This window comes from Terrapene carolina, unplaced genomic scaffold (genome assembly GCF_002925995.2).
Source record: "Terrapene carolina triunguis isolate 2854851 unplaced genomic scaffold, T_m_triunguis-2.0 Scaffold461, whole genome shotgun sequence".
In the NCBI taxonomy this organism is placed as follows: Eukaryota; Metazoa; Chordata; order Testudines; family Emydidae; genus Terrapene; species Terrapene triunguis.
Window position 1 is genome coordinate 1,833,237 of NW_020664812.1, and position 17,013 is coordinate 1,850,249.

The 17,013-nt window shown below is 58.7% G+C and overlaps 2 protein-coding genes across 3 annotated transcripts in view; both read right to left on the reverse strand.

Moving 5' to 3' along the window:
- Nucleotides 1–6,233: 6,233 nt before the first annotated feature.
- UPK1A (uroplakin 1A) lies at nucleotides 6,234–9,824 on the reverse strand. Its single transcript, XM_024199907.2, has 7 exons — nucleotides 9,762–9,824; nucleotides 9,050–9,250; nucleotides 8,596–8,670; nucleotides 8,253–8,360; nucleotides 6,858–7,037; nucleotides 6,591–6,674; nucleotides 6,234–6,300 (listed from the first exon to the last, which is right to left on the reverse strand). The coding sequence occupies exons 1-7, from the start codon at nucleotides 9,822–9,824 to the stop codon at nucleotides 6,256–6,258; spliced, it is 756 nt and encodes a 251-aa protein (XP_024055675.1). The 3' UTR covers nucleotides 6,234–6,255.
- Nucleotides 9,825–15,180: 5,356 nt separating this feature from the next.
- APLP1 (amyloid beta precursor like protein 1) overlaps nucleotides 15,181–17,013 on the reverse strand; it is a 17,443-nt gene continuing 15,610 nt past the window's right edge. For both annotated transcript variants that reach the window (XM_029913123.1, XM_026658545.2), the window contains 2 exons: nucleotides 16,707–16,850; nucleotides 15,181–15,939 (listed from right to left, as the gene is read on the reverse strand). In XM_029913123.1, coding sequence (XP_029768983.1) covers nucleotides 15,841–15,939; nucleotides 16,707–16,850 — 243 coding nt within the window. In that variant the 3' untranslated portion in view covers nucleotides 15,181–15,840. The remainder of the gene's footprint in view (nucleotides 15,940–16,706; nucleotides 16,851–17,013) is intronic.

The window sequence follows — 17,013 nt, forward strand, 5'->3', positions numbered from 1 at the left end:
AGGGGGAGGGAGGACTTGGCCTGGGCATACACTGACCCTAGCTATACCTTAGCCAGCCTGGGAGGAACTGTCCTGGCTGAAGAGGGGGCTGGGCAGAGATGTGTAACGTGGGATGGCCAAGGCGTCAGACCTGGATCACAAGATGGGCAGCAGAGCCAGCCAAGGTGGAGATGATCAGAGCCTGGCCTCTCTTGGGCTGGCGGGGCGCTCCTGGAGGTGTGTGCCCATGGGAGCAGGACAGGGCGCTCTGGCCCAAGCAGTGCCAGGGGCTCAAGCCAGGCCCCGTTCTGACACCCCCTGACTCTGCTACGGCCGTCCTGGTGTTCACAGCCGCCTCGGGGCTGGGCGTGGTGCAGACTCCAGAGTGTGAACCAGAGCAAGAACCGGCTTCCCCAGGAGCAGAGCCGTGCTGCCGGGGGCTCTGAGAGCTGCAGCAGATCGGGGATGGTGCTGCCAGCCGCTCTCCTCTGCCGCAGCTGCAGCAGCTGAACAGGGCTGATGCCAGGTTCCTGAGCTGCCAGCCCAGCCCCCCAGGATACAAAACTGAGTCACCTTAATGGGCATGGGACAGTTATAGCAGCTGCCTTGTCACCGGGGGGGGGGGCACAGCTGATCGTCCCCCTGCCACTGGCTGAAGTGACCTCTGCTCAGGTCAGGCTCAAAGAGGCTGCTCTGAGAGCAGGGGCATTTGCTCTAATATTTGGTATGAAGCCCGTGCGTGCCTCAGTTTCCCCACATGCTGCATTGCTAGCTAGGTGGTGGAACAAGGTGGGAGCCTTGGTTCACATGCTACTTTGAACGTCCTCAACTAGACTTATGCGGATTGGAGCCTTCCAAGATCCATTGTTCGTTAAGTGTTTCTTGATTGGGCACTTCATTTGCATACTCCTTTCTCAAGAATCTGACCAAATGCTTTACTAAGGCTACTTAGAAATCAAGCAAGTACCCAGCCAATATTCATAACTTCGAACACAAAAATGATACATGCCTACAAATAGGAGGAATAGATTCAGTAGATCATAACCTTTGCAGAGATATGATACATGGCATATGTAGCATAAACATATTCCAGTTATGTCATATTTACATTCATAAGCATATTCCCATCAAGCCTTGTAGGGTGCAACGTCACACTCGCCCTCGCCCAGCACTGGGCGCAGGCTCTCGACAGACTCCGGCAGCGTTGCTGAGACTGATCCCAAGCAGCTGTTTGTGGCACTGTCGCCCTGAGGCCTGGAAATGTTCATTTTACATTAATTTTACAGGGAGCTTAGCTAGTGACTGTCCTGGAGCCCTTGTACACACGGCCCCCTTGGCCATGGCTGTGCTAGCCCCCTCCTGTGATGGATGTGTGACCCCCATGCTGCAACTTGGGAAACTGAGGCACGGGGGCAGTCAGGGCCACAGGGCTCCATTGGGGCCACCACATCCCGCAGAGCCTCAGCATTCACAGGCTGCAAAAGCTCCTAGCCTTAGTGGTTGGGCCCAAGGTTGCCTGGGGCTGCAGCGAGCCTGCATCCATCGCTGGGAGAGGGCGAGGATGCAGCAAATGCCAGGTATGAGCCCAGCGCCCTTGGTGGGGCCAAGGCTGCAGGGCCACACAATCCCCTCAGTGGGCTGGGGGGGGCGGGGGGGAAAGGAACAGCTCTCACCACTAGAGGGCAGCGTGATAAGAGCTGCTGTGAGACCCAGCTCCGCCCCCCCCCCCGCCCCCCAGTACTGCCCCCATCTCCATTGCAGGGGCCCTGGGGCAGGGGCCCTGGCTGCAGCTGGCTCTGGCAGGGCAGGGAGTGAAGCCGGTTGGACCAGCTTGCCTGGATGGGCGGCTCCGTGGGTCCCAGGGCAGGGAGGGGCCCCCTGCACCACACCCAGGTGCTGGGTCTTTTATTGCGAGCGAGGCCAGAGGGGAACCTGGCCAGGTCAGACACCCACTGTCAGGAGACATTCTTTACAGAGCCCAAGAGTCCTGGCTTCCTACCTCCCCACCCCCTGCTCTAACCACCAGACTCCACTCCACTCCCCTCCCTGAGCCAGAGACACAACCCAGGAGTCCTGGCTCCCAGCCCCTCCCTGCTCTAATCCACCAGATTCCACTCCCCTCTCGGCCAAGGACAGAACCCAGGAGTCCTGGTTCCCAGCACACACCCCCGTGCTCTAACCACTAGACTCCACTCCCCTGCCAAAGCTGGGCTGGAGTCAGGCGGGTGAGAGCTGTGACTCCTGTTTGACAAGTAGGGTACCAGGCAGAGCCCTGCCTTGCCTGGGGTTTGGAGCTGGATGTCATGCCACTCCCGCTGCTGAGGCAGGAGGCCTGCACACACACCCCCGCTGCACGGGGTGGGGGGCTGGCCCATACTCCCCAGCCACCACCGCCTCCCTCGAGGGATGTGAACATTCCCCTCTTTACAACATTGGTGTGGCCTCATCTGGAGTACTGTGTCCAGTTTTGGGCCCCACACTACAAGAAGGATGGGGAAAAATTGGAAAGAGTCCAGCGGAGGGCAACAAAAATGATTAGGGGGCTGGAGCACATGAATTATGAGGAGCGGCTGAGGGAACTGGGATTGTTTAGTCTGCAGAAGAGAAGAATGAGGGGGGATTTGATAGCTGCTTTCAACTACCTGAAAGGGGGTTCCAAAGAGGATGGATCTAGACTGTTCTCAGTGGTACCAGATGACAGAACAAGAGTAATGGTCTCAAGTTGCAGTGGGGGCAGTTTAGGTTGGATATTAGGAAAAACTTTTTCACCAGGAGGGTGGTGAAGCACTGGAATGGGTTACCTAGGGAGGTGGTGGAATCTCCTTCCTTAGAGGTTTTTAAGGTCAGGCTTGACAAAGCCCTGGCTGGGATGATTTAGTTGGGAATTGGTCCTGCTTTGAGCAGGGGGTTGGACTAGATGACCTCCTGAGGTCCCTTCTAACCCTGATATTCTATGTGTGATGGTGCCACGCATAAGACTTTATGGAAATATGCTTGTGTATATACATATATATATATATATATATAAAAATAAAATATAACTATATGCTCCATATACCAGGTAACATCTCTGTAAAGGTCATAATCTACTACATCTATTAATCCTATTTGTATGCATTTATCATTTTTGTATTTGAAGTTATGAATATTGGCTGCATACTTGTTTGATTCTAAGTAGGCTGTAGTGAAACAGTTGGTCAGTTTCCTGAGAAAAAACTATTTTCAGTAAGTGCCCCATCAAGAAACATTTAAGCCAACAATGAACTTGTGGCTTGGCTGGTAAGGAACTCAGTCATGCATGGACATGTGACTTGCCCAGGTGACTCCAAAACTCCATTTTGTAGCTGGACTTTGCCTAAAAAGAGAGGAGGGGTGTCCACCCACAAGAGAAAGTCTATTTAAGCCCAGGGGAGACCCCTCCATTTTGTCTTCAGCTGGCTAAAGAGAGAGCCTCCCCACCCCCAAAGATACCTAAAAACAACTGGAACAAAGGACAGTGACTGCAAGGGGTGTGAGTGATTGCTAGACCCAAACTAAAAAGGAGATTAGTCTGTAAAAGGATTCAGAGTAGCAGCCGTGTTAGTCTGTATCTGCAAAAAGAACACGAGTACTTGTGGCACCTTAGAGACTAACAAATTTATTAGAGCATAAGCTTCCGTGGACTATAGCCCACTTCTTCGGATTGTGCATATGCATCCGAAGAAGTGGGCTGTAGCCCACGAAAGCTTATGCTCTAATAAATTTGTTAGTCTCTAAGGTGCCACAAGTACTCCTGTTCTTTCTGTAAAAGGAAGTATTCTGGAACTGGTGAGGATCTTAGCTGTATTCAGTTTCTTACTGTATTAGACAGATTTGCATGTTTTATTTTATTTTACTTAGTAATTCACTTTCTTCTGTCTGTCACTACTTGGAACCACTTAAATCCTACTTTGTGTATTTAATAAAATCACTTTTTACTTATTAACCCAGAGTATGTGTTAATACCTGGGTGGGCAAACAGCTGTGCATATCTCTCTATCAGTGTTATAGAGGGCGAACAATTTATGAGTTTACCCTGTATATATAAAAAAAAAAAAAAAAGATTTATTTGGGGTTAAACCCTATTGGGAGTTGGGCATCTGAGTGTTAAAGACAAGAACACCTCTGTTAGCTGCTTTCAATCAAGCTGTTAGGGGATGAGATTCAGACCTGGGTCTAGGTTTGCAGCAGGCTGGCAAGTCTGGCTCAAAAAAAGGCAGGGCAGGGGCAGAAGTAGTCTTGGAACATCAGGTGGCAGCTCCCAAGGGGGGGTTGTGATCTAACCCGTCACACTGATTCTATGAAAAGCAGGGCTCCGGGGTCTGATACTGAGCACTTCCCTCACACTGCCCCAGCCAGCATCCCAAACTGCACAAAGGGGCAGGGGTCCCACTGACAGAGCGGGTTGGGAGTCTGGTACTGGCTCCAGGAGGGGGAGTGGGGTCTAGTGAGTTAGAGCAGGGGTGGGGCAGGCAGGGAGCCAAGCCCTGACTTTTCCCACAGTCTCACAACAGAATCTTTCCTGTTACTGGACCAGGGGCAGGAGGTCAGCTGCTGGCACTTCAAACTGCACCCAGAAGTAGTAGAGGGCAGTACAGACAGAGAGAGAAGGGTCTCTGGATCCCTGAGATACAGCCACCTCTGGGGCAGGACAGCTGGGGAACAGCCACACATACCACCACATGGTGACAGCTCTCCCACGGCTGAGATGCAGCCACCTCTGGGGCAGGGCAACCAGCAACACACAGTGGTTCTGTGGCTTATGTCAGCTCCCGCTTCCTGCGGCACCACACGCTCTCACCCTGCACTGCTCTCTGGGGGGTCATCACTGAGTGCCAGAGGAGGTGCCCCCCAAACTGTAGCCTGGGGCTGCAGCCCTATGTTAATTCCCAGCTCTGGCTGGCTCTGCCCTGCAAGGCAGGGGCCTGCCTCTAGGGCAAGGGGTGCTGACCACCCCCCCGCCCCCAATCTTTGGGACAGGAATTAGGTAATATCTATTTAAAAACTGTCCTGGGGGAGGTCCTGAGCCCCCTATGCCCTCCTACAAGCTGCATGCAGGGAGAGGGGAGTGTATTTCAGCCCCCTGGCAACTGATCTCCAGTTGACAGGGAACAGACCAGGCCCCAGCTCACCCCACCCACCCCTACCAGCCCTGGGGGTCACACTGCATCAGGGGGTGTTTAAAGAACTTGGCTGGGAAGTGGGAGACTGCAGCCCATGCTATAGCTATCACCTCGTAACTAGCAGCCACCTCTGCTAGGGGGCCTCACCCTGCTTAACCCCCCTTTCCAGCAGCTAGAGGAAACCCTGGGCCCCTGCACATGCTGTAGCTAAATTGCCCTGACACCCTTTATTCCAATGGCAGCCAAACAGTTCAGACGCTGCCCACCAGGCCCTGGCAGAGGAGTCTCAGCTGCTCCCATCCACCTTCCCAAGAGGGGTTGAGGCCCTCCTGGGTAGCACCCAGCAGCACATGGGGCAAATGAGCAGCAGTGGTGGGGCAGAAGAGGGAGCCTGGGGGAGCCAGAGCTTCTAGGCCAGCCCTCTCCAGCAAAGGGACACCCCTGGCACAAGGCAGGCAGGGGGCAGCAGCCCCTGGAGGGGGTGGGGGGTGCACACACATACCCCAGCCCAGCTGTAAGGGTGAGGGGCAGGCCCAGCCTCGCCCCAGAGAAGGGGATGGAGGCCACCCCAGCAGCAAAGGAGGCCCAAGGTGTTGCTGAAAAATTCACAGCCCAGCTGAGGACAGCAAAGCAGGAAGGGGATGTAAAGCCCACCTCCCCCCAACCTGCCTAACAGTAGAGAAAGCAGATGTTCCCATCCAAAGGGGCAGGGCCCCTGCTGCCAGGGGAGGGGACTTCCCTCCCCCCCATGAACCAAACACCAGCACCCAGCGGTTAGAGGCCAGGGGACATTAACAACCCCCCCAGCATTTCCACCCCCCCAATCACGCAGACCAAGATGGGTTCTCAGGGTGTTTAATGGAGACATTTTAAAAGGTCAGAGATCGCAGGGGGTGTTTTACACAGTGATCAGCTCCCCCTGAGGTGCTGTCCCCCCACAGCCAGCACAACAGTGTCAGGAGCAGGGCTGAGGGGGTTGTAGGCGGTCACCAGGCTGGTCTCTCCAGCTCTGAGACATAGGCTGGGGGTGGGGCGGGCTGGCTGGCTTCCTCCCCTCACTGACTCTGCAGGTGGTGGGTCAAGGGAGCCCTGCCCCACAGCAGTGCAGGGAATGTGTGTGTGTTGGAGGAGGGTGTCACAGCGTGGTGTAGTGGTACATGGCCAAGAGCATCACTGGGCACTGCAGGGAGAAAGAGACCCTCAGATCATGGGCCACCGAGCTAGGTGGGCTGGTGGCCCATCTGCCCTGGTATCCCACCTGCCAACCCCTTCTCCCCCCCAGGCCCATCTGCCCTGGTATCCCGCCTGCCAACCCCTTCTCCCCCCCCAGGCCCATCTGCCCTGGTATCCCGCCTGCTGAAGAGGATTCAGAACCTCCCCCCAGGCAGGATCCCCCTTCCCCCCCCCCCCCCCCCCCCCCCACACACACACACACACTCCCCCCCACCCCCAGTTGGAGCCCAGACCCACCGTGAACATGAGGATGGCGAATCCGAACCAGGAGATGCCCCAGGTGTAGCTGTTGACGGCATTCTCAATGTGCTCAAAGCAGCCCTAGGGAGACAGATGCTGTGAGTCCCCCAGACAGACGTCAGGGAGGGGCTGGGAGCCAGGACTAAGGCAGAGCTAAGTAGTTGGGTGCTGCAGGTCGGGAGTGAGGGGCACTGGCAGAGTTGGGGGGAGCCCAGAGCTGGGCTAGCAGGGGGCTGTGGGTCAGGGCTGAGGAGCACTCCTTACCTTGGTGTTGATATAATCCACGTGCCCCACACGGCAGCCCTCCGGGCTGAGGATGACGAAGTTGGCATCGCGCTTGCAGCAGAGGAAGGGCCACGGCGCCAGCCCCTCGGGGTAGAAGGAGCGGAAGGTGGACGTATGGTTCACCCAGTCCAGGGGGCCTGTCGCGCCGCAGCACTGTTGCTGGGGGAGTGGGGGGGAGAGAAGAGATGGATAACATGGCCCAGTGTGCCTGGTCCCCCTCCCAGACCCTTCTCTGCCAGGCTCCCCTCCACCCCACCAGACAGCCCTGACCCTCAGAGCCCACCATGAATATAGCGGGGGACAAAGCTGAGCACAGCCCCCCCCCCCAGCCCAGGATCAGGCCCCCTCCCCCATCTGCTGCAAAGGGACAAGAAAGGGTTAATCTAGCTCTCCTAGCCAAGGTTTTCATCCCTGGGGTGGGCATCAACCAATCAGAACACCCCCTGCCAGCCTCCCAGCCAGGGTTGCCAACTTTCTACTCCCACAAAACCGAACACCCTGACCCACTCCTCCCCCAAAACCCCGCCTCTCCCCACCCTCACTTTCACTGGGCTGGCTCAGGGATGAGGGGTTTGGGGTGCAGGAGGGGGTGAGGGCTCTTGGCTGGGGGTGCAGGTTCTGGGGTGGGGCCAGAAATGAGGGGTTTGGAGGGTAGGACAGGGATCAGGGCTGGGGCAGGGGCACAGGAAGGTATCGGGGTGCAGGCTCCGGGTGGCACTTACCTCAGGCAGCTCCCGGAAGCAGCAGCACGTCCCCGCTCCGGCTCCTACGTGGAGGTGCGGCCAGGTGGCGCTGTGCGCTTCCCCGTCCACAGGCACTGCCCCCGCAGCTCCCATTGACCGTGGTTCCTGGCCAATGGGAGTTGCAGAGCTGGGGCTTGGGGCGGGGGCACCGTGCAGAGTCCCCTGGCTGCCCCACGCGTAGGAGTTGGATGGGGACATGCCACTGCTTCCGGGAGCCCCACAGAGCCAGGGAGCCTGCCTTAGCCCCACCAACTGGACTTGTAACGGCTTAGTCAGGATCCCCAACTGGAGCCGCCAGGATCCCTTTTCAACTGGGCCTTCTGACGGTCGAGAACTGACACCTGTAGCACCCCCTGGCTGGGCCATGCCTGCTCCCGGGGGGGGGGCGGGGGGAGGAGGAGAGAGAAAAAGAGGGGACCCAGAGCAAGTGAGCCCAGCCAGGCAGCACACCCTGCAGGCAGGAGGCTGCCCTGGGCATCCAGCAAGGGGTCAAGTCCTTTCAGTGGGTGCCACACTGCAGGGGAGGGGTCACCATGGAAACGGGCTCACAGCAGCCAAAGGGAGGCTGCAGGGGGTTGGCCAGGGGCTGGCTGCCTGCCAGGGGTGGGGTCCCAAGGTGGGGCAGACTCACCTCCATCATGATCCGGTCCCACATGCGGGTCAGCTCCCGGCCTTGGGCTGTGGGGGCCGCGTAGAACGTCAGCATCTGCTTGGTGACCATCCTGTGATTGGAGACCACCTGGGAGGGCAGGAGGGACCCATGGGGGCAGGGCCAGGCTGAAACCCTCATGGGCCCATCCCCCAGCCTGTCCCCCCAGCCTAGGCATCCTGACTTCCAGTCTCTTTCCCCCCCCACCCAGCACCTCTGCCCTCCCAGACCCAGGATAGAACCCAGACATCCTGGTTCCCCAGTCCCCCAGCTCTACCCACTAGCCCCCCCACAGGGAACCCCAGCGTCCAGATGCCACACTCACAAAGTCACGGTGGGTGTAGGAGGTGATGCAGGAGGCGCATTCGAAGATGTAAACAATCAGCATCAGTACCAGGTACTTGGGGGGGGAGGGGGGAGGAAGAGAGAATAAGAGCTTGTGAGACCCTGCTGTGGGGGCTCACATGGGGCATGAACCCCTGAGCCCCCCATGGCCAGGATGCCTCATTGATTCCCCCCTCCCTGTCGCCAGGACCCTCCTCTCCCCAACCCCCACCCCCTTTAGGTCTCTCCCCCAGTCAGGGCTACCATGAGGCCGCCCCCACCCCACATCAGCCGCTTGCCCCACAGCACAACCCTCCTACCCTCCAGTGCCCCCCCAGCAGACACCTCTTGCCCCACAATGCCCCCCATACAGCTTTCCCTCCCCCCACCACCTGCCCCACAGCACCCCTCTGTACAGCTCTCCCTCCCCCCCCACAGCACCCCCCCACAGGCACCAGCATGAGCTGCAGGCGGCTGCCCCGGGCCAGGGCCACGATGCCGAAGACGCCAAGGCAGAAGAAGGCGAAGCCGCAGAAGATGGCGATCCAGGCACCCGCGTAGACGTCATCCTTGCCCGACACTCCCAGGATGGGGTAAACCTTGTACTGGTCGGCCGTGACCCAAACTGTCTCCGCGTAGAGAGCGATGCCACACATCTGGGGGCAGGGTTCAGGTTGAGCCCTGGGACCCCAAACCCCATCCCAATGCCACACATCTGAGGTGGGGTGAACCCCAGGACCCTAAACCCCAGCCCCCCCACCACACTCATATGCTGCACATCTGGGGGGCTGGATTTGGGAGTGAGCCCTGGGACCCTGAACCCCATCCCTACACTGCAGATCTGGGGGCAGGGTGGAGGGTGAGCCCCAGGACCCCAAACCCCACCCCCATGCAGCCACCTCCCAGCACTCAGGACACACATCTATGGGGCAGGGGTTTAGGGGAGGGGTGTGATCTCCCTGGGACCCCAAGTCTGGCCCAGCCCCAGCATCCCCTATGGCATAGAGTGCCAACCCAGCCAGCTGTGTGGGGGTCCCCATGAAATTCAAATCCCCAGGTCCCCCCAAATAGCCTTGCCCCCTTCCCAGAGCAGCCAAAACCCCAACCTCCAGATCCCCCCAGACATACCCACTCCCCTCAGTCTAGCAGCCCCCCAAACCTCCTCACCAGGATGATGATGTTCCCCAGAATCAGCACCCCCACAATGAAGGGGTTTCCTTTTTCCACCATGTTCTGCTTTTGGGGGGCTCTGCCAGCTCAGACCCTGCAACAGACAAGAGGGTTTAGAGATCAAGTGCCCCCCCCAATCCTGCAGGGGAAGCCTCTGGATTGGCAGGCTAATATATGCTGCTAATTTATGCAAATGCAAGGCCCCCACCTCAAAGCGAGCCTGGAGTTCTGTTCCCCCTCATCCCCCAACAGGCCCAGAAGCCCCCCCCAGAACCAAGGCTGTCCTGCATTGAGTCCAGAACCAGCCACACCGAGTACGGCCAGACCCAGTGGGATGGGAGGGCCAGAGGCATCAAGGCCTGTCTGGGATAGCACCCCCACCCCCCAGCACAGCACTGGCCTGGGGGTCACAGCCCCTCAAGTGGCCAGAGAGGTCCCAATCCTCTCCCAACTTCACTGTCCTGGGTGTGTCCTGGGCTTACAGGTCACTGCAGCCCCACCCCAGGGACTCACCCAGCCAGATTCCTCTGGCCCCAGGGGAGCCCAGCAGGTTTTTCCAGCTGCCTCACATTTCTCCCCCCCCCCCCCCCCCCCTTTTCTGTCCCCCCCCCCCCGCCCCCCCCCCCCCCCCCCCCCCCCAAGCCAGAGCCCCTCCCCACACTAACCATCATCCCCCCCCTCCCAGAGCCAAGGAGGGAACCCAAGAGTCCTGGCTCACAGTGGAGGGCTTCCAGAGCTTAGAAGTGAGAGGTCTGCATCCTCCCAGCCCCACATGCCCACTAACACCTGTTACATGCCCCACAGCCCCCCACACCCAGTACATCCCCCTGCTAGCAACTCATCAGCACCACCTGTTCCCCACACACCTGCTTCCTTACCTCCACCTGTCAGCCCCAGCCCCCCACCTCACCCATTACCCTAGCTTATCCCCCTGCCCTCTCCTCATACCCCAATCAGCCCCCCAGCCTCCCACATCACACATTACTCTGCTCCCAGCCCTGCTCATCCCCCCCCATCACCCAGCCCCCCACCTCACCCATTACCCTAGCTCATCCCCCTGCCTTCTCCTCATCCCCCCAATCAGCCCCACCCCAGCCCCCCACATCACACATTACCCTAGCTCATCCCCCCAATGAGCCCCCCCAGTCCCCCATATCACACATTACTCTGCTCCCAGCCCTGCTCATCTCCCCACACCTCAGCCATTGCTCTGCCCCCAGCAAGCAACCACACCACACCACACCACACCACACCACACCACACCACACCACACCACACCACACCACACCACACCACACCACACCACACCACGGCTCTAGCCCCACTCACCTGCTGCTCACTTCTGCAATAACTGGCTCCAGCCCCAGCTGAGTCCAGCCACCCCTTTATACCCACCTGGCTGGGCGGAGCCAGGAAGGGAAGCCCCGTGCTGGGCTGAGAAGCAGCCAGGGGGCAGGAGGTCCAGAGTCCTGCCCACCCCAGCCAGGCTCTGCCCCCAGCCCTGCAGCTCCCAAAGGGTTAATGGGTCCCTCCTTCAGTGGGTGGGCTGGGGAAGGAGCTGTGTTTGGGAGCCGGGCTGGTTGGGGGGGCGGGTAGGGTGACCAGATAGCAAGTATGAAAAATCGGGATGGGGGTGGGGGGTAATAGGACCCTATATAGGAAAAAGCTTCAAATATCAGGACTGTCCCTATAAAATTTGGACATCTGGTCACCCTAGTGGGGGAGTGGCACCACTGTGGGGAGGCACCCCCATGGGGAGCCTCCCCCTGCACACCACAATGGTTCTCATGCCCCAGTCTGTCGTTAGCATCTCCAGTAGCGCTGGGAACACCCCATTGCTCTTCCCCAACCCCTCTGAGTCAGCCATTGCCCCGCTGTGGGACCAGCTGTCCCTAGAGGGGAAGGGCCCTGGCTCCGCCCTTTCACCCTGGCACAGAACATGCCACAGATCAGGTACAGGCCTGTTTGCAGTTAGCTGAGGAGGGGAGGTCTTGGATCCCCACCCCCAAACCCAGGGTGCTGTGTGAACGGGGATGGGTTGAGGTCTTGTAAACTCATCACACATCAGAGTAGAGGGTGGTGATCGTGGGAGGCTAGTGGCAGGATAAGTACCAAGATTTGTGACTGCTGAATTCAGGATTCTTGGGTTATATCCCCTGCTCTGGGAGGGGAGTGGGGTCTAGTGCAGGGGTGGGCAAACTACGGCCCGGGGACTGCATCCGGCCCTCCAGACGTTTTAATCCGGCCCTTGAGCTTCCGCCAGGGAGCAGGGTCGGGGGCTTGCCCTGCTCCACGCGTCTCCCGGAAGCAGCAGCATAGCCCCCCACCGGCTCCTATGTATAGGGGCAGCCGGGGGGCTCTGCATGCTACCCCCGACCCAAGCGCTGCCCCCGCAGCTCCCACTGGCCTGGAACCATGGCCAATGGGAGCTGCAGGGGTGGCACCTGCAGATGGGGCAGCGCACAGAGCCACCTGGCTGTGCCTCTGCATAGGAGCCGGAGGGACATGCTGCTGCTTCTGGGAGCTGCTTGAGGTAAGCACCCCCCAGAGCCTGCACCCCTGTCCCCCTCCTGTGCCCCAACCCCCTGCCCCACCCCAATCCCCCTCCTGCTCTCCGAACACCTGAGTCCCAGCCCAGAGCACCCTCCTGCACCCCCAACCCCTTATCCTCAGCCCCACCCAAGCCCTCACCCCCTCCTGCACCCCAACCCCCAATTTTGTGAGCATTCATGGCCTGCTGTACAATTTCCATTCCCAGATGTGGCCCTCGGGCCAAAAAGTTTGCCCACCCCTGATCTAGTGGGTTGGAGCTGGGAGCCAAGACTCCTTGGTTCTATCCTGGCTCTGGCAGGGGAGTGGGCTCTAGAGGGTTAGAGCAGGGGGGCTGGGAGTTGGGACTTAGGACTCACAAGTTTTGTCCCGGCTCTCTGAGAGCACTGCATTGTAACAGTTTGAGGAAGGGGCCCAAAGCTCCTAGTCAGAGCACATCCCATCTGAAAGGTGGCATGTGGGGTGGCTCTGAGTCCGCCCTGGGCAGCAACCTCTGCGAGGACAGCAGTAGGCCATGGCTGCCCTAAGGAGCAGGGGCAGGGCCATGTCAGTGACTGGGGCTGTGGTGCTCCTGGACAGAAGACCTGCTGGCTTAGGCTGAGCCCAGGACTCCAGGCTCCCAGCAGAAAGCGCCTTCCCCTAGGATCCAACACAACCCTAATAGCTTGAGCAGCACAACGTCCCCTAGTGCTGTACTGGGCCAACAAGAGGTGAGTGAGCCTACTGAGCCCCCCCCCCCCACCCCCCCCCCCTCCCCCTCCCTGCACCACAGCACCCATCCTGAGCCCTGCCCCCCTCCTTGCACCACAGCGCCCCTCCTGAGCCCCCCCACCTACTCCCTGCACCACAGCACCCCTCCTGAGCCCTGCCCCACTCCTTGCGCCACAGTGCCCCTCCTGAGCCCCCCACCTTGCTCCCTGCAGCACGGCATCCCCTACTGAGCCCTGCTCCTTGCACCACAGCATCCCATGCTGAGACCCCCGCCCCACTCCCTGCAGCACGATGCTCCCTATTGAGCCCCACTCCACCCTACAACACAGCGGCCCCACGTGGTAGCATCTCTCCTTGCCCAGCCTCCCCCGACTTCAAGCAGCACAGAAAGTCCAGGCACATGATGGGTTTCCGGAAGTGACAATATTTTATTAGTCGGGGTGGTGGCCGGGGGGGGACACACCCCCACCCGCTAGCAGCGGGTGACGTTCTCCATCTTGCCATTCCCAACTGTGTGAGCCCCGAAGAGTGTGAAGCAGAGCGAGCAGCCTGGTGCTCTGCAGTCAGGGCACAGAAGGGTTAAAGAGAAGCACACGGATGTGGAGGACAGAAACCTGGGGGATAGGTGTGTTTGGGGGGCAATCAACCCCCCCTCCTGTCATCCCTCCCTTCTCTAAACAGACATGCAAAATAGGGGCATGCCAACAACTAGGGGGCCTATATTGGGGGGGGTGGAATTATCAAGGGGATCCCTCCCTCTGGGGTGTCACTGGTGGTTAGAGGGATAAGCTCCCATCATCCTTGGTTTGGCCCCCCACCTAAGGAGTGCAGGTGGGAGGTGCCAGCGTCACTGCAATCTCCCCCCTCCCAGCGATGAAGATAGTGTCGCTCCTGCAAGCCACCCTCCCTCCCCGCTACTCCAGGAGATAAAATGGTAAATCCCCAAGGCAATTCCCTTACTCCAAGGGAACAAAATGGTAAATCCACAATGCAACCCCCTGCTAAAGGGGATAAGATGGTATATCCCAAAGGCACCCTTCTGCCTGAAGATGTAAAATGGTAGCTCCCGACTGTATCAATCTGTGCCCTTCTACCGGTGGCACTATGGTATATCCCGAATACCCCCCAAATGCGGCAGGTGGTACATTCTGTCAGACTCCTCCCAGCTGAACCTCTCGCCCCTCCTCCCGCAATAAAACCCAGCCCCAGAACAAAGAACTCCCTTGATAGCAGGACCATGGATGCTCCATTACCGATACTTAGGGTGACCAGATGTCCCAATTTTATAGGGACAGTCCTGATTTTTGGGTCTTTTTCTTATATAGGCTCCTATTACCCCCCACCCCGGTCCCAATTTTTCACACTTGCTGTCTGGTCACTCTACCACCACTAAACGCAGATGGAACAAAGGATGAAACCCAGGGTGCACGCTGCTTTATGCAGAGGAAATAAATTACCCTCATTTTTTATTTTGTTAACCCCCGCCCCATCTTCCCCCCCATAGGGAGTAAGGTGGTATGTCCCAAATACACTCTCCCCTCCCCCAACAGCCAGGGACAAGATGGTATATCCCAACCCCCCCCCCCCCCCCGCCCCCCGCCCAGCCAGAAACCCCAAACCCCACCCCCCCCCCCCCCCCCTGCAGCAGGCATGAGGATATATCCCCAATGCCCCCCTCACTGCAGGAGTTAAGATGGTATATCCCATTTCAGCCATTCTACTGGGGTGGGGTTTGTGGAGTCGTGTGTGGAGTTACTGGCAGGGCAGGGGGCAAGTGTAAGCTCTGGAGAGACCCAGGGCAACGCTGCCTAGTCCTGCCTGCTCCAGACACCGAACCCTCCAGTCATGGGAGGTGGATTTACCCTATCCCATCCCCCAATGTGAGCCCATCCCCCTCCTCCCCCCCCCCAATGCCCCTCCCCAAATCGAGCTTTGAAATAAATTAAGTAGAGCTAAAACAACAAGGAGTCCGGGGAAATTTATTGGGTCATAAGCTTTCGTGGGTAAAAAACCACTTCTTCAGATGCTGGAGTGAAAGTTACAGATATAGGCATTTCACTCCATGCCTCTGAAGAAGTGAGGTTTTTTACCCACGAAAGCTTATGCCCAAATAAATCTGTTAGAGTTTAAGGTGCCACTGGAGTCCTCATTGTTTTTGTTGATACAGACTAACACGGCTACCCCTCTGATACTAAGTACAGCTAGCGAGGGGCGTGTGTGTATGTGTGCACCTAACAGCACATGGATTTGGACGCAAGTGTTGCTGTGTGTAGGGCTGGGTGTTGGATGTAGGTTATGGTGCCATGTCTGCATTGTGTGGACGTAGGTCATAGCGTTGCACGTACGAGAAGGTGCACATTGGGGGGTTGCTGTGTGTAGTTACGGTGTTGTGTGCGTGTGCACACATTTGAAACACCTAGAAAAAAACACCTCCCTGAACACCCCCCCACAGCCCAGCTGATGGGATTGACCCCCCCACCACACCCCTGCTACAGCACACCCAAAGCCCCCCTCATTGTAGGGACATGATTCCATGGGGGCAGTGTGGGGTGTTTAGAAACCAGGGTGGGAAAGGGGCTGGGGGAGCACTAGGGGCAGGGTTGTAGGGCGCTGGGGAACATTGGAGGGGGACACATTGGGGGGGCTGGGTAGCATTGTGGGGGGACAGTAGGTGAAGGGGAGATGGGATGGGAAGGCATGAAGGGGAAGTGGGTTTAATCCTCTCCTGTCAGTGTTGGGGGAGGGGTAGCGGTTTGTGAATGCTTCATGCCATGTCCCCCCCACTGCCCCTCCCACCCATGGTGCAGCCGGCCTCTCAGTGCATCTCCTCGAAGAATTTGTAGGTGGGGTTCTCGTAGCCGTGGTTCTGCATCTTGCTGAGCTGCCGCTCCTCGGGGCTCACCATGGGGTCCACCTGCCCCAGGAACGGATAGACAGAGACACAGGGGTTAGGGGCATAGGCGCCAACTTTCTCTAGCACCAGTCAGGGCTCGTACCCCCTGCCCCTGCCCCAACTCCACCCTTTCCCTGCCCCTGGCCCCGCCCCCATTCCAACCCCTTCCCCAAAGTCCCCACCCCAACTCCACCCCCTCACTGCCCCTATTGGATCCCTTCCCCAAATCCCCGCCCCGGCCCCGCCTCTTCCCCCAGCGCGCTGCGTTCCCCCTCCTCCCCCCCTCCTTCCCTGCCCCGCGAAACAGCTGTTTCATGGCGCAAGTGCTAGGAGGGAGGGAGGAGAAGCAGGACACAGCGGCGCGCTCGTGGAGGAAGTGGAGGTGAGCTGGAGCAGGGGGGGCGGGGCGGTGAGCTGGAGCAGGGGGGTGCTCAGCACCCACCAATTTTTCTCCGTGGGTGCTCCAGCCCCGGAGTATCCATGGAGTCGGCACCTATAGTTAGGGGTGCTGGGGCTGGAGGATCCGCCCCCTTTTCCCACAAATGAAAAGATTTAGGGTGACTGCTCCCAAACCCCATCGGTAGGAGGCAGTACAGTGTGGCTGGGAGCCAGGACTCCTGGGTCTGTCCCGAGCTCTGGGAGGAAAGTGGGGTCTAGTGGGTCAGAGCAAGGTGGGGGGCTGGGAGCCAGGACAGCTGGGCTCCATCTCTGGCTCTGCCTGGCTGTGACACCCCACCCTGTGTCCTATGAGGACAGCGGTCCCTGTGAGGGGTTGAAGGGGTCATCACCTCGACGATGCCGTGGCTGATGGTCCCGTAGGGCTTCCGGCGAACCATCAGGAGACTGATAATGATCACCATGGCGACCGCCACTGCTACTACCAGCAGGCCAATCAGGGCACCCCTGTTAATGGTTACCAGGGTGTCCGGCTCCTGTGGGGGACAGAGAGAGTCATGTGCTCCTTCCCCCTTCTTGGTAGACTCACTGGGGGAGGCTGGGGGGCTTAGCAAGGAGGGGCACGTCCCACAGCCCTAGAGGGAGGAGCCCCAGTTTAGGGTTCAGGTTAGTTTTACCCCCCATCCCCCGGGGGGGGGG

Coding starts and splice junctions, on each gene's coding strand:
- UPK1A (XM_024199907.2), bottom strand. CDS start 9,824: ATGGTGGAAAAAGGAAACCCCTTCATTGTGGGGGTGCTGATTCTGGGG. Junction 8,671..9,049: donor GCCGCCTGCAGCTCATGCTG/GTGCCTGTGGGG, acceptor TCCCCCCCCAAG/TACCTGGTACTGATGCTGAT. Junction 7,038..8,252: donor GGGACCGGATCATGATGGAG/GTGAGTCTGCCC, acceptor CCACTCCCCCAG/CAACAGTGCTGCGGCGCGAC.